General features: G+C 55.3%; 1 protein-coding gene across 5 annotated transcripts in view; it reads left to right on the forward strand.

Annotated features, from left to right (window-relative positions):
* TOM1L2 (target of myb1 like 2 membrane trafficking protein) overlaps positions 1-15,746 on the forward strand; it is an 82,793-nt gene that overhangs the window by 31,066 nt on the left and 35,981 nt on the right. For 4 of the 5 annotated variants that reach the window (XM_027131269.1, XM_027131270.1, XM_027131273.1 and 1 more), the window contains exon 2: positions 12,349-12,433. The exons of the other annotated variant lie outside the window; for it this stretch is intronic. In XM_027131269.1, coding sequence (XP_026987070.1) covers positions 12,349-12,433 — 85 coding nt within the window. The remainder of the gene's footprint in view (positions 1-12,348; positions 12,434-15,746) is intronic. 5 annotated transcript variants of the gene reach the window in all.

Consider the following 15,746-nt stretch of genomic DNA (forward strand, 5'->3'; position numbering starts at 1 on the left):
TTTTAAATAAATTTATTTATTTTTGGCTGCGTTGGGTCTTTGTTGCTGCGCGCGGGCTTTCTCTAGTTGCGGTGAGTGGGGGCTGCTCTTCATTGTGGTTCGCGGGCTTCTCATTGCGGTGGCCTCTCCTGTTGCGGAGCATGGGCTCTAGGCACGCGGGCTTCAGTAGTTGTGGCACGCGGGCTCAGTAGTTGCGGCTCACGGGCTCTAGAGCGCAGGCTCAGTAGTTGTGGCGCACGGGCTTAGTTGCTCCGCGGCATGTGGGATCTTCCCGGTGCAGGGCTGGAGCCCGTGTCCCCTGCACTGGCGGGCGGGTTCCTGACCCCTGCGCCCCCAGGGAGCCCCGTCTGACTTCTTTCAGTTGGCACAGTGCCTCAGGGTCCATCCATGTTGGAACACACATCTGCATTTCTTTCCTTTTTATTGCCAAGTATTATTCCATTGTATGGATCTTCATCTGTTCTTCAGTTGATGGACATGGGTTATTTCAGCGTTTTGGCTGTTATGAATAGTGCTGCCATGACGTTCAGGTGCAGGTGTTCGTGTGGAAAGATGTCTTCATGTCTCTTGGGTGACCCAGGGGTGCAATTGCTGGGCTGGGTAGCTTTTTTATTTGAAATATCCCTTTAAGCTAAGAGTCCTAAAAAGATTGTTAGGTCAAAGGACAAGAATCTTTTACAGCATGCCCCTGGATGTCTGTTGTTTTTCCAGAAGGTTCCTAAGGTGTGTGGCCGCCAGGGAGGTGATGCCCTGGTCTCTCGATAGCCGTCCCAGCAGTGGGCATCGTTCTTTTAAAAGTGTGTGTTGATTCAGGAGTAGGAATTTCGCTTAGTTGCTCCGACGCGGGTATTTGTTCTTATCAGCTGCTCTTCCTCCTCGGGCTAGACCTCCAGGTGGGAAACATCTGCTAACATGTGAGCCCCATTCGAGGGGTTGTTTTCGCCTGGTCCCCACAGAAGCTGTGAGCGGGTGGCCAGGAGTCTGTTCCTCTGGACCTGGTTCCGGGGGCCGGCTCTTTGCAGGAATGGGGCCACACACTCAGGCTTCACCGAGCACAGCCGGGGTGAGCCCTGGGGAACTTGGGGGAGGCTTCCTCCAGGCTGGGAGTTTTGTAATTGGTCTTTGAGGCTGGAAGGAGACCTTCCTTTTTGGTGTCGTTCATGGTGACGGCTGTGGTCCCTGGCTAGTCTCGTTGGCTGATGGGTGCCTGGCCGGCGGGGTGCAGCCTGTCCTGGTCGTGGTCCTGTCCGTCCACACACTAGGAGCACCCTAAAAGCCATGGAGGCGGCTCCTCTGCCTTCCTGAGCTCCTGTCCACAGAAGGCTTGAGGTAGGTCCTGTCTGTTGCACACTCACTAACTCACTTAATACTCACCCTCTGTGAGGGGGAGGGACTGTTGTGTGCCCGTTTTTATGGATGACTAAGCTGCAGCTGAGAGAGCTGGAGGAATGTGGCCATGGTCAGATGCCCAGGGCCGGCCTGGGCCCCGTGCTCGCTCCCTCTTCCCCGAGCAGTCAGCTGGCTGTGTGCTCCGGCTTGGGCTCTCGGGGGTCACCGTGATCTGTCTCCACCACACGCTGTCGCTGTTCTTGCAGGAAGCCTGCCTCCCAGAGGACGGGGTTGGGGGGGATGGGGGGGCTGTTCCCAGTCGCGGCCCCTCCTCCTGCAGGCCCGGGGTGGGGGGGGGCGGGGCGGGACCTCTGCGGGCCTCCCTCCGTATGGCGCTCCCCCGCACTCGCTGGGTCACGGTCTGCGTGCCTCCTGCCTGCTTCTGTTCTGTGCCTGCCAGTGCCCTGGCGCGGAGGCCCCTCAGGCAGTTTGGGCTTGAACTGGGAAGCCTTCCGTGGCTCTGTGGCTCGGCCCCTTGCCCTCGCCTCTGCCCTGGGGGTGCGCATGGGCGAGGCCAGCAGCCCCAGAGCCGCAGGTCAGCTCGATTTCCTGCAGCTCTGACCTGAGCACCAGCCCCCCACCGGACCTTTCTCTTCCCGTCAACCGGCCCAGCGGCCTGGCTGTCGGATAACAGCCGGAGACCCCGGCGGCCCCGCGCTCGCGGCCTGGCCCGGCTCCTGCAGAGCCCTGCGCCCCCAGCTGCCCACCCGGCCCTAAGTCGGCGCCCCCAGCCCCCGTCCCGCACCCGCCTGTACCTACTCGGGAAATGCTCCATCGGGTGCCCCGTGTCTCTGCCTCTAGAAGACACACCCACGTGCACCTAAGCTGGGGACCCCCAAGGGGGGGGTCCCAGTTAAAAAGAACTTGGGTCAGCAGCCTGGGGCCTGTGAGGCTGACAGGCGTCTCCTCTCTGCTGCGGGCTGGCCTGAAGGGCCCCTTTGTTGGGGGAGGGGAGCGTGTGGTGTCCTAATTAGGCCGGCGTGGAGTTGGGGCTCCGACAGAGCTGCCCCTTGGAACCGAGCTCTCCAGGTGGGAGAGTAAGTTAGTGATTTTGTGAATTTGTCAGTCTTTAAAGAAAATAGGAGATTAAAAAGAGAAGACTAAATGCAGTGTGGTATTCTGGATTGGATCCTGGACAAAAAGGGCATTTTAGTGGAAAAACGGAGAAATCCGAATAAAGCCTGGAGTTTAGTTAGTAGTTCTCTGTCGATGTTAATTTTTCAGTTTTGACACGTGAGCAGCGGTTCTGTAAGATGTTAACATTAGCAGAAACTGGGAGAAGGGCACATAGGGACCCTTATACAATCTCTGCGACTTCTCAGGAAATCTGAAATTATTCCAATGTTAAAAGTTTATTAATGAAAAAAGGAAGAACAAGGAGAGAGTTGACCTGGCAGCCGATTGCACTTGATCCCTCACCCCTGCTGCCTGTTCACTTCTCGGCCCAGGCCTTCTCAGCTCCACCTGGGAAATCAGGAGGGCAGGCTGTGGCTGGGGACTGGGGCCCTGGCTGCTCTCGAGGCCCCAGCCTTGTCTGTGGGTGTCGGGGTCCCAGGCTGCGTGCGCCAGGGTGACCTTGGTCGCTGCTCCCTGCAGGCGGTGTGCTGTCGCCGTCGGGCTGATCACCCCTCAGCCTCACTGTCTTCCCCTCTGAGACCGGCTGCCCTCCGTGGGGGCGGGTCTGGGGTACATAAGACGAGTCTGTGAAGAGCCCGGCCCAACAGAAGGTGTGCTCGCTGGACACCGGATTCCCTCCCCTTGCGCTCCTTCTGTGCGAGAGGAGTGCGCACTGGCGCCTTGATGACGCGAGGTCAGAGGTGGCAGCTCTGAGGGTGAGACGTGGCCGGCGGGGCACGGGCAGCCTGCCCAGGGCCCATGTCCAGAGTCGGGAGATGTGACACGTGTCGTGAGTGACTCGTAGGCAATCTTACCGGCTGGGCTCTGAGACCTGAGAGCTTCAGCGTTTGGATCCCTGAGGAAACGGTGCCTCTGCCTCGCAGGTGGGCCGGGCCGTTGGGCGCTTCCTTCCGGAAGGGGAGCCCCTGTGGCGCAGAAGCCCAGAAATCAGGAAGCTGTGTATCTGCAGGCTCCTGGGCATCAAGCGGCCGGGGTGGCTGGTGGGCGGCTGTTTACCTGTAGGTGGCAGTGGTGACATGGGAATGCGAGGGAAGGGTGTGGGGGGCCATGGCACGGGGGCGGGGCGGGGGGAGGCCACTGAGTCATGGGCTCTGCAGTGCTTCCTGTTTCGTGCTTAGTTCATTTCACAGTTGCCGCGTGAGAAAACCCGCTGTGATTATCGCATCTTAGAGATGACGGAAAGCCTTAAAGAGGTTGCGTTCGGGGGGTCACACAGTAATTGGCTGAAGTTTGAAGCCACCAAAGCGTGGGTTCCAACTCCCTGCTCAGACTCCACAGTCACGCCTGTTTCTCCTGCTTCTGAGCCCAGAGGGAGACCCTGGGGACAGCTGGCGCCCAGCGCTGATCTCCCCAGGCCACCCAGGGCCCAGCGCCCAGGGCCGCAGAGGGTGTGCAGTCATCGCTGCTTGGCATCACAGGCCAGGCCAGGCCCTGCCGCGGATGCGGAGACGTGCTGCCTTCGCGCAGCTGCAGGTTTAGACGGGAAGCCAGGTACCCCCACGGTTTGTTACGGCCGTCACATTGGGAGAACCTCCCAGAACAGAGTTGGAACGGCCTTGAGAACTTGGCCCTTGCATGGACTGTACCGTCAGGTGCTGGCGCCTGTCAGAAGCATCCCTAGGGATGGTATCTAAGGAGGCTCGGGGGAGGACGTGGCGGCAACACTAGACATGGGCAGGCTGGCGGGGGCGAAGGCTTTCCAGGCCGGAGAAGTCCAAGTAACCTCCTGGGGGCGGGACGCAGATACAAGGCCCCTTGGCTGGCAGAGTCCTCTGGACCCGGATGTGGCTCCCGCTTTCACACTCGGGCAGGTAACCTACCTTTTCCTGAAATGAGGGCTCAGCTCCGATGGGTCTCCTCTTCCCTTCATTTGCTCTCACAGTGATGATCGGGTTTGGTGAAGTTCTATGTAAGCCCAGGAATGCTAACTTTCACCACTTCTACTCAACATGGTACTGGGAGTCCTTGCTGGAGCAATTACAGCAGAAAAGAAATAAAGGACATCCAAATGGGAGAGAAAGAAGTAAAATTAACTCTGTTCACAGATGACATAACCTTGTATGTAGAAAACCTAAAGATTTCATGAAAAAAAAAAACGTGTTAGAATTAATAGATTCAGCAAAGCTTCAGGATAAAAAAATCAACACTCAAGAATCAGCTGTATTTCTATACACTAACACTGAACAATCTGAAAAGGAAATTGAGAACAATTTCATTTATAATAGCATGAAAAAGAATAGAATCCCTAGAAATTAACCAAGGAGGTAAGAGACTTATACACTGAAAACTACAAAACACTGCTGAAAGGAAGGAAAGAAGATAAATACATGGAAAGACAACCCATATTCATGGGTTGAAGACTTAATACTTTTAAGATGACAAAACTACCCGAAGTGATCTGCAGATTCAATGAAACCCGCATCGAAAGCCCACCAGCATTTTTTGCAGAAATAAAAAACTCCATCCGAAAATTCAGATGGAACCTCGGGGACTCCAAATAGCCAAAACAACCTTGAAAAAGAAGCACAAAGTTAGAGGACTCAGCTTCCCTGATTCAGAATTTACAGTAACCAGAACAGCGTGGCACTGGCATAAGGACAGATGCACACCAATGGGATAGAGTAGAGAGCCTGGAAGTAAATCTTCCCATATATGCTCAACTGATGTTTGACATGGGTGCCAAGACCGTTTAGTGGGAAAAAGACAGTCTTTCCAACAGATGGTGCTGGGAAAACTGGATATCCCCATGTAAGAGAATGAAGTGGGACCCATACCTTATACCATATAGAAAACTTAACTCAAAATAGGGCAAAGACCTAAACATAAGAGCTAAAACTATAAACGTTTTAGGAGAAAACGGGGATAGCTTCATGACACTGGATTTAGCAATGATTTCTTGGATATGACACCAAAAGAAAAAAATAGATAAACCAGACTTAATCAAAATTGGAAACTTTTGTGCATGAAAGGACGTTATCAAAAGAGGAAAACACAGCCCACAAAATGGGAGAAAATATTTGCAAAGCATGTATCTGATAAAGGATTAATTTCCAGAATATATAAATAACTTCTAGGGACTTCCCTGGTGGCGCAGTGGTTAAGAATCTGCCTGCCAGTGCAGGGGACGCGGACGGGTTCGAGCCCTGGTCCAGGAAGGTCCCACATGCCACGGAGCAACTAAGCCCGTGTGCCACAACTACTGAGCCTGTGCTTTAGAGCCTGTGTGCCACAACTACTGAGCGTGTGTGCCACAACTACTGGAGCCCACGTGCCTAGAGCCCGTGCTCCTCAACAAAGAGCAGGCCCCGCTCACCACAGCTAGAGAAAGCCCGCACACAGCAACGAAGACCCAACACAGCCAAAAATGAATAAATAAATAAAAATTAAATAACTTCTACAACTCAACAACAAAAAACCAAACTACCCAATTTAAAAATGGACTTGAATAGACATTTACCCAAAGAAGATATACAGTTGGTCAATAAGCATGTGAAAAGGTGCTCAACATCACTAAGTCATTAGGAAATGCAAATCAAGACTAACAAGGAGACGAGGAGACGAGGGTGTGGAGAAATTGGAATGCTTGTGCACTTCTGCTGGGAGCATAAAATGGTGCAGCCGCTGTGGGAAACAGTCTGGCAGTTCCTCAAAAAGTTAAACATAGAATCACCGTATGACCACCAATCCCACTTCTAGGTATACACCCAAAAGAACGGAAGGCAGGGACTCAAACCGGTATTTGCACACCAATGTTCATAGCAGCATCATTCACTGTAGCCAAAAGGTGGAAACAGCCCATACAGATGAATAAACAAAGTGTGGTCTCTACGCACAATGGAGTATTATTCAGCCTTAGAAAAGAAGAAAATCCTGACACTTGCTCCAACATGGATGAATCTTGAGAAAATTATGCTCCGTGAAGTAAGCCAGTCACAAAAAGGACAAATATTGTATGAATCCACTTATGTGAGGTACTTAGAGGGGTCACTTCCTAAAGACAGAAAGCAGAAGGGTGGGTGCCAGCAGCTGGGGGAGGGGGATGGGAGTGAGGGTTTAATGGAGACAGAGTTTCAGTTTGGGAAGATGAATAATTTCTGGAGATGATGGTGATGACGGTTGCACACAACATGCATGTACGGAATGCCACTGAGCTGTGCATTTAGAAATGGTTAAGGTGGTAAATTTTATGTTATGTATATTTTACCCCCCAACACAAAAAAAAAATCATGGGGACTTCCCTGGTGGTCCAGTAGTTAAGACACTGAGCTCCCAATGCAGGGGGCGCGGGTTCAATCCCTGGTCGGGGAACTAGATTCCACATGCCTCAAGTAAGAGTCCACGTGCCACAACTAAAGATCCCACGAGCCGCAACTAAGACCCGGCACAGCCAAATAAATAAATATTATTTTAAAAATCACCAAGAAAAGAAGAAAAGAAATCATAGGCCAATGTACTGTCAGAGTGGGGTAGGGGACTGGGGGCATCAGAGATCACTGAGACCTGTTGCCTCATTTGACGGGAAACAACACCTAGAGAAGGAACCAGAGAAGAAAAGGGAAGCAGAGTCCAGGAGCTCAGGCAGAGCCAGGACTGGAGCCAGGGTCCTCGAGCTGCAGGGCAGGGACTCGGTCTGTCTTGCCTCCTGCTGTTTCCCCATGCCCAGCCCTCAGTGGCTGTTAGCTGGAGGACTGTGTCCCGTTCCTTCCCCGGGGCGGGACCCCCAGCCCCCTGGCGCTGTTGGAACACGTCTGTCTGTCCCTGCCTCGTGCCCACAGGTTCTGGTGGGAAGGCACAGGGCGGGACCCAGGCAGGGGTGTCTCACCTGCAGCCAAGGTTGGAAGCAAGTTCTCCATCACCACCCACCCCGCTGCCCTCTCCAGCTGCGGGGTGGGGGAGAGGGGCTTACCCAGTCCCTGAGGACTTCACACCAGCTCTGGCTGGTTCTTCCTGGCTTGTCTTGTCCTATGTGCCCTGCTTACAGGGGCTTGCCGTGGTCTGTCACAGTTGGTGGGCAGGGGCGGGGTTGCCACTCACTTCCCCATGGCCCCGGGGCACTAGGGCCCAGGGATCGGGGCCCCAGTGCTGTGGTTGGACTGGGTCACGACTGGCCGTCTCCCTCTCCCTGCCCGCAGGTCAAGGACGGTGCAGGGCACTTCTCAGGCTGCTAATCTCAAGTACATGGCATGGGGACCACGGGGTTTTATTTTGCCTTAAAGTTCCAGAGGAAGCTGCCTCTGTAGTCTGCGGGCTGTTCAGATGTACTTTATCTGCCTTTTAAGAGGGGTGAAGGAGGAGTGGGGCCTGCTGGCGTAGAAAAGGACATCCCATAAAGCAGGGGCGAGGCTCTCCAGTGGAAGAGGGCCAGCTGCAATTAACATTCACAGAGCAGGTTAGGGATCTGGAGCAAGCGGCCACCATGGCTCTGAGTACAGTGTTGGGGTTGATTTTTCTTCCCCCTGGCTGGTCTGTGCCCACCTGCCCCACTAGCATGTAGCAATGCGGAATCCAGATGACTGCTTCCGTCATTGGTGCGTATCATCAGATGAGCTTCTTGCCCATCCGGACCCCCTTTCCTCCGTTCTCCACACCGGGCACGAAGCAACCCGGAACGCTGTTGCTTTGCGCCGGCACCTCTGGGCTCCTTCTCACACTCTTGATTGTTGGGGAGGTAGAAAATTTGGCTGTTTTTTCCTCCATTCTCACCAGAAGGATGTTGCTGAATGCAAAAATGCTAATCCAGCCTCTTCCGCCTTCTGGGGCTGGCTGTTTCTGAAGTTGCTCCATTTCACAGCAGAGTGTGGACGTCCGCAGCCAAGAAACCAAGCCACTGGGTCTCGAGGCTCCTCCCAGCAGGACCGCCTGGGATTTCCCCCTGCGTGGGAGGGGTGAGGGGTGGGCTGCTGGAGAAAAGCCCGGCTGGGAGAGGGCACCGTCATGGCTGGCAGGGTCGAGCGGCCCCCGACCAGGTATCAAACCCGTGCCCCCTGCAGTGGAAGCGCGGAGCCTTAACCACTGGACCGCTAGGGAAGTCCCAGGGTCGACCTTCAAGGCGCCCTGGCCCCCAGCCCGCACCAGGCAGGAGGCAGCCTTTTCTGAATGGAGAAAATGCCATGGCAACAGCATCAGGATGACATACTCTTTTACGCTGAAGGTTTAATGGGAGCTGTGTCTGCCCCTTCACAGCCCTGCCCTTCACAGCCCTGTCCAGCCCTGCCCTGCCCAGGCCTGCTCAGCCCCTGGTCATTAGCATATCACCAGGGACCTCTAAAAGGTCAGCCCTTTGCAGCCCGGGTCACTGGTGCTTTGATCTTTCTCCATCCCAAGGGCTAGCTGGCGGGAATGACTTGGCCCTTGTCCCCTGGAGCATTGTGTTTCTGCTGTTGCACCAGGATTTATCTTCTGTTTTGACAATTTACGTGATAAAAGAAATGAGCCTGAACTTTGCGTCCTCTGGCCTGGGGACAGGACGGAGGGAGGGAGCCCGTGGGAGTGGCCACAGTTGCAGGGCAATCAGATCCAACTCAGTTCTGTTGCTGGGGGAATTCTTTTATGAGGAGAGGAAAACGAGAACTGATTTGAGCTCCTTTGTCAGCCGTACCTCCTTCATCTGTCTCAGCCGAGCCAAATACCCACAGCTGCATTTCTGTGGCATATCCAGCAAAATGAAAAGAAAGCAGCATTCTTTGGGGGTTGGTTCTTTATAATCAAAAGGAGTATCTATCTTTTAGCTTGAAAACTCAGAACGCCGGTAATTGGATGGAAAGCGCTGACCCCGAGGATGGGTTCTCATGCCTTTGACCCCCTTCCCGGTGCCGGGGGAGGGGGAGGTTCATGGACTCTGCTGCTACCCCTAACTTGGATGTGAGGTTCATTGATTGAACGTTTCCTCTGTTAAGTCTCCAAGACAGTGTCCCCGTGGCCCCGCCACGGTGCCACTGCCGCTCTCTCTTCCCGAGTCTGTGCCGTGGCCCGTGCTGTGACTGGCCAGACCACCGGCGGAGGGCGGCCCTTTGGCCAGCTGGCCTGTCCCTTCGCTGGCTCCGTAGGGTCGCAGGCAGGACGGCTTTATTAGGAGGCCACTGGTTTGTGGCCGGAGACACCCGTGCTGTGTGACCCCTGGGGGGAGTCCCCTCCTCTGGGCGTGGACACCTTGAAGGGGAGGGCCCTTCAGAGAGCCGAGTGGCTAGGCGAGCGGCGGGGGGGTGGGGGTGGGGTGGGGTGGGGGGTGTGTGTGGGGTGGGGTGTGGGGTGGGGTGTGGGGGCAAGGGTCGTCCCGACGCTGCCTCGTTCTGCCCTCACCTCGAGCAGCCTCTGCCCTCGGTCTTCCCTTCTCTAGACTGGACGGTGCTTTGGCCATTCCTCCTGCGTGCCTGCCCCTGCTCTCCCCCGATCAAATGCTCCTGCCAAGTGGCACCGTGGGCTCTGGTGGTTGAGACCCCCGCCCCCCGCCCAGCCCACCGCACGCATGGGCTCATCAGGGGTGACTCACCGCTTGGGGGCAGGTTTGCTCATTCGCGGGTAGGGAGTCTGGGTGCCCAGGGTGACGAATAAAGGGGGTGAAAATTTTGGGGATATAGCCTTTTCGGTAAAAATTAAAGCAGTGAGGCTTTTTCCATGCAGCCTGAAGGCTGTTGCACAGATGTTTGGAGTGTGTGCTCACCGCTTGTAAGGACACCCTTCGTTTGGGCGTGTGAGTTCCAGGGTGTTGTGTACAAAACAAGCGTCCCTTCTCCGCAGCTGCCTCCGGTAAAACAAGGCCACTTCCAACACGTACAGAGGTCGCGGGGTTTTTATGGAGCGTCAGTGGAAGTGCGGGTTGTTTGAAGCTTTTGTTGAAAGGGGGGTGATGGTCTCCCTCTCGAGAATTGTGCAGTTAGGATGGGGCAGGCTTGGAATTCAGCTAAGATCCCAACGTTGGGTCCAAACTCGCCTGTGCTAACTGCTGAGGCCATATCAGCAAATGCCTAGGCGTTAGAGACAGACAGACCTGAGACCGGATGTCAGTGCCACCAACTCAGCTATGTGATCCCGGCCAAGGACCCAACCTCTGAGCCTCACTTCCTTCTTTCTAAATGTGGGAGAGAATCATGCCTACCTTAGGGGGATTTTTTTTTTAAATTTTTAATTGTGTTAAAATACACATAACAAAATTGGCCATCTTCACCATTTCTAAGTGTTAAATACATTCACATTGTCGTGCAACCGCTCTCTGGACCTTTCTCGTCTTGCAAAACTGAAGCTCTGTCCGCATTCAGCAGCAACTCACCACCTCCTTCCCCCAGCCTCTGGCACCCACCATTCTACTTTCTCTCTATGAATTTGACTCCTTTAGGATGCTCAAATAAGTGGAATCACACAGTATTTATCTTTTTGTATCTGGCTTGTTTCACTCAGCATAATATCCTTGAGGTTCTATTCATGTTGGAGCAGGTGTCAGAATTTCCTTCCCTTTTAAGGCTGAATAATATTCCATTGTGTGAACCTACCACATTTTGTTTATCCATCATCTGTGTCTAGACACCTGGGTTGCTTCCTGGCTATTGTGAATAATGCTGCTGTGAACATGAATGTGAAAATACCTCTTTGAGATCCTACTTTCAACTCTTTTGAAACTCTTTTTGGGTGTGTACCCAAAAGTGGAATTTCTGGATCATATGGTAGTTCTCTTTTTGATAATTTGAGGACCTGCCATATTTTTTTTTTTTTTTTTTGCGGTACGCGGGCCTCTCACCGCTGCGGCCTCTCCCGTTGCGGAGCACAGGCTCCGGACGCGCAGGCTCAGTGACCATGGCTCACGGGCCCAGCCGCTCCGCGGCATGTGGGATCTTCCCGGACCGGGGCACGAACCCGTGTCCCCTGCATCGGCAGGCGGACTCTCAACCACTGCGCCACCAGGGAAGCCCACTGCCGTATTTTTTATAAGGGCTATATCATTTTCCATTCCCACCAACAGTGCACAAGCAGTTTCTCCACATCCTCTCCAGCACTTGTTATTTTCTGTTTTTTTTAATATATATTTTATTTATGGCTGTTTTATGTAACTGGATCTTCATTGTGGCAAAGGGGTCTTTTAGTTGCGGCATGTGGGCTTCTTAGTTGTGTCACGCATGTGGGATCTAGTTCCCCCACCAGGGATCGAACCTGGGCCCCCTGCATTGGGAGCGCAGAGTCTTAGCCACTGGACCACCAGGGGAGTCCCTATTTTCTGTTTTTTTTGATAGCAGCCGTCCTAGTGGGTGTGAGGTGGTATCTCGTTGTTTTGATTTGCATTTCCCTAATGACTAGTGATTTTTAACACTTTTTTTTTCATGGACTTATTGGCCATTTGTATATCTTTTTTGGAGAAATGTCTGTTCAGGTCTTCTTTATTTATTCTAAAGGATACTAACTCCTCCTCAGATTTGCAGATATTTTCTAACATTCCGTAGGTTGCTCCGTTTTTACTCTGTTGGTTGTGTCTTTTAATGCACAGAAAGTTTTAAATTTTTGTGCAGTCGGTTTATCTGTTTTTTCTTCCGTTGCCTGTGCTTTTGTTGTCACATCCATGAGTAGAATCATTGCCACACCCGATGTCATGAAGCCTTTCCCCTGCGTTCTCTTCTGAGAGTTCTAGCTCATGGGAGTTTGGTGAATGAAGGGCAGGCTTAGGAGTCAGCCCCCGGCCCCCCTCCCAGGTATTCTCGTGGGAGCAGCACCCAGAGGTGCTGTCGGCTCAGCCCATCTGCCTGGTGGGAGAGTGGGGTGGGTCCGGGTCCCTCCTCTTCCCCGCCGGGGTCCTTATTCCAGGAGAAGTGTAAGCCAGTTTTCTTTCTGAATTTCCAGAAAAGGCTACAGACGGCTCCCTGCAGAGCGAGGACTGGACGCTGAACATGGAGATCTGCGACATCATCAATGAGACGGAGGAAGGGTGCGTGTCCCCCACCCAGGGCAGGCGGGCGGCGGGCCGCTCGAGTCGGTCTGTGTGCAGCCCGCTGCCCTGACGTCTGACAAGTGGTTTTCCTCACCGTCCTTCCCCCCGCCCGCAGCCAGAGCAGTGACCACCTCTTAATCACAAGGGGAATGACGTTGCTTGGCTTCGGGGTCCCCTGCAGCACGATCCCCACCTCCTCCCGCCTTCCGCAGCCCTGGGGACTGGCTGGAGTCCCAGGAGGGAGAGGCCCCCGGGGTCTGTGGGGTAGTGGAAGGCGGGGCGCGGGGAAGACTTGTGAGGCCCAGGCCCCCCACCCCTGCGCTGCCGGGTCTGTTCTTGCTGCTGTATTTACGTTCTCTTCTGCATCACAGGTACATTCCATGTGTACTGCTTCCAAATTAGTCGGTATGCGGCCCTCTGTCCACACTGTAAAAATGGAATTTACGGTAGCCACGCCCTCTTAAACCCTCTCCAGACCTGGGCAGCCCTGGCCTTGGCGCTGTCCTTACTGGCCTTGCCACGTGGAGGCTGGGGACCAGCCTCTGACGGTTGGCCCTGCCTTCATTCAACAAACATGTCCTGAGTGACCACCTCATGCCGGGTCCCAGAGTGAGTACTGAGGGCACAGCAGGGACGGGACAGACGGAGTCCCTCCCCTGCGCCACGAGCAGGACAGTTACCACGCACCCAGGTCAGCTGGTGACATGGCTGGGGAGGAAGAGCTGGGGGTGAGTGCTTGTGAACAAGTCACCCAGGAGGGCCTGGCCCAGGTGGCTCGAGGGGCGGAGGTGTGAGCACCAGGCCAGGGAAGGGCTTCCCAGCGCACGGTCCCAGGACAGAGGGGCTCTGTTGCGTCTGAGGGACAGCACTGGGGCCGGGGGGCCGGGATCCAGGCAGGGACCCTGTCTTCCACTTGGTCTGACGTTCATCTTATTTATTTATTTTTTAAGATTTATTTATGATTTATTTAATTTATTTTTGGCTGCATCAAGTCTCAATTGAGGCATGCGGGATCTTTGCTTGTGGCGCACGGGCTTCTCTCTAGTTGTGGCGCACGGGTTTTCTCTCCTGTAGTTGTGGTGTGGGCTCTGTAGTTTGTGGCATGCGGGCTTAGTTGCTCCGCGGCATGTGGGATCTTAGCTCTCTGACCAGGGATCGAACCCACGTCTCCTGCATTGTAAGGCGGATTCTTTATCCCTGGACCACTGGGGAAGTCCCCATTTTATTTTTTTTTATAGTTTTTTTTGTGTTTAAATTTATCTGGCTCCACCAGGTCTTAATTGCAGCACTTGGGATCTTTAGCTGCAGCATGTGGACTCTTAGTTGTGGCATGCAGGATCTAGTTCCCTGACCAGGGATTGAACCCGGGTCCCCTGCTTTGGGAGCATGGAGTCTTAGCCACCGGACCACCAGGGAAGTCCCTGAGGTTCATTTTAGGGACCACGCTGGCTGCCATGCCCAGGATGGCTAGGCTGGGGCTGTCGCAATCACCCTGGTGTGAAGCGATGGCAGCTTTGACTGGGGTGGCAGTAGAGGGGGTGAGAAGCCATGAGAGTCTGAGCATTTCTGAAGGCGGAGCCGGTGGAATTTGTGCCGTGGGCCTGAGAGGAGAGACAGGATAGATAATCCGAGGTTCGGGGCAGCTGCATCCCGAGGCCCAGCAGGCCGGGTTGGAGGTTCAGCTAAGGTTCAAGCCCTTCCGTGGCGGCGCTGGCGGGAGGGGTGGAGGGCTTGGCCGCCCTAGGGGCAACAGGTTGGGAGCCCTCTGGGAGGGGAGCTGCAGGCGACCAGCTTGGTCCTGGCAGGAGACGGGATGTGTTGAGGAGAAGGCATTTTAACCCCGCAGCCCCTGGCCTCCTTCCTGCCCACCCCGCCCCCGGCCTGTCCACGTTTATTGAGCCCACGGGTGGGGCGCGGCCTCTGGAGGCCGAGGCGGGTGCTGGACGGGTGGCCGAGGCCGTGGGTGCAGAGGGGAGGAAGTGGGAAGTGCGGGGGGGTGGGATGGGCATCTGGACCAGAGGCCGGAAGGGGGCTCAGGCCGCGGGCACTCTAGCTCCCTTTGCCCATGTCGCCCACCCCTCCGTCTGCCACACCGAGCTCCTCCGTCACCCACGGGCCTTCCTGACGTCTCTCTGGCCCCGCTGGCCTTTTGGTTCCGTGAACCTCCCACTCTCATGCCCAGCTTGCGGGTCCCCAGGAAGCGCGGAACGTGCACACGTGTCGGAACGGAGCGTCCTCGTCCCATGGGGGCTGGAGCGCAGCCCCTCCCCCTGCCTTGTCGAGGGAGGGTCCTGGCCCCTGCTGTCGGCCTCTTCCTGAATGAGGGGAAGCCTGCCCTCTCGCTGTCCCAACGCCCCGCGGATAAGCCCCCGTTGTGTGATCCCCTCACAGCCCGTATTGTACTTGGGCTCGCCACAGCTAAAACTCGTGTGTTCTGATGTGTGTGGGAGGGAGTGTCTGTCTCGCCCCCAAAGCCCTGGGCCCCGAGCTCCCTGAGGCAGGCATCTGTCTTCCTTACGGCCACATCTCCACCACCTGGACACATTCGTGAGGTAAGAGAGTAAGTGGATAAAGTCCCTGGGGACTCAGGGCCTGAGGACGAAGGGGGTCGTGACCCAGGGCGACATGGGCTCCACGAGGGAGGCCAGTGCCAGGCGCCTGGGGAGGGGCATCCAGGTGGGGTCCAGCAGCCGCCCAGGGGTCAGCGGGCAAGGTGGGTGGATGGCAGGGCAGGAGAGAGGGACCAGGGGCCTGGGTGACCCTGGGTGGGTTCTCCTCCCGTCTCGGTCCGCTCGGGTATAAAGTGGGCCCCAGCAGTGGCCGCTCGTGGCTTCACTGCCCCGCCCTGTGCCCGGCCCATGCGAAGCCCCGGCCCACACCAGCTCAGGCAGCACCCTCCAGCCCGACAGGGCAGGGCCAGACCATTTTAATGTTGAGGGGCTCAGGCTCTAGCATGGGAGCTCTGTCTGTGCTTCCTTTATTTATTCGGAGCTCACCTCTGGGAGACGGTCCTGCTGGGCACCGATTTGGTGAGCTGTCCTGCAGGCCCCTCCCTGGGCTTGCCCTAACGCCCAGGCTGGGGTCACCTCCAGCCTGGGGCCTTGTGTGGCTGTCCCTCGTGCCCTGGACCCTTGGTCACTAGGCAGGAGTGCCCTGGCTAGATGACCTCCCCGGGATGTTTTAGACCCTGTTTACCAGGCCTCCCCCAGACCTGCCAAGTTAGATGCAGCAGGCCTGTGGATTTAGTAAATGCCCTTCAGGCAATTCTGACATGTGGCTCTGGTGAGGATCCCCTGACCTGGTCGTTTTC

Source organism: Aethalodelphis obliquidens, unplaced genomic scaffold (genome assembly GCF_003676395.1).
Source record: "Aethalodelphis obliquidens isolate GAN/ISIS:26980383/991018 unplaced genomic scaffold, ASM367639v1 scaffold38, whole genome shotgun sequence".
Classification (NCBI taxonomy): domain Eukaryota; kingdom Metazoa; phylum Chordata; class Mammalia; order Artiodactyla; family Delphinidae; genus Aethalodelphis; species Aethalodelphis obliquidens.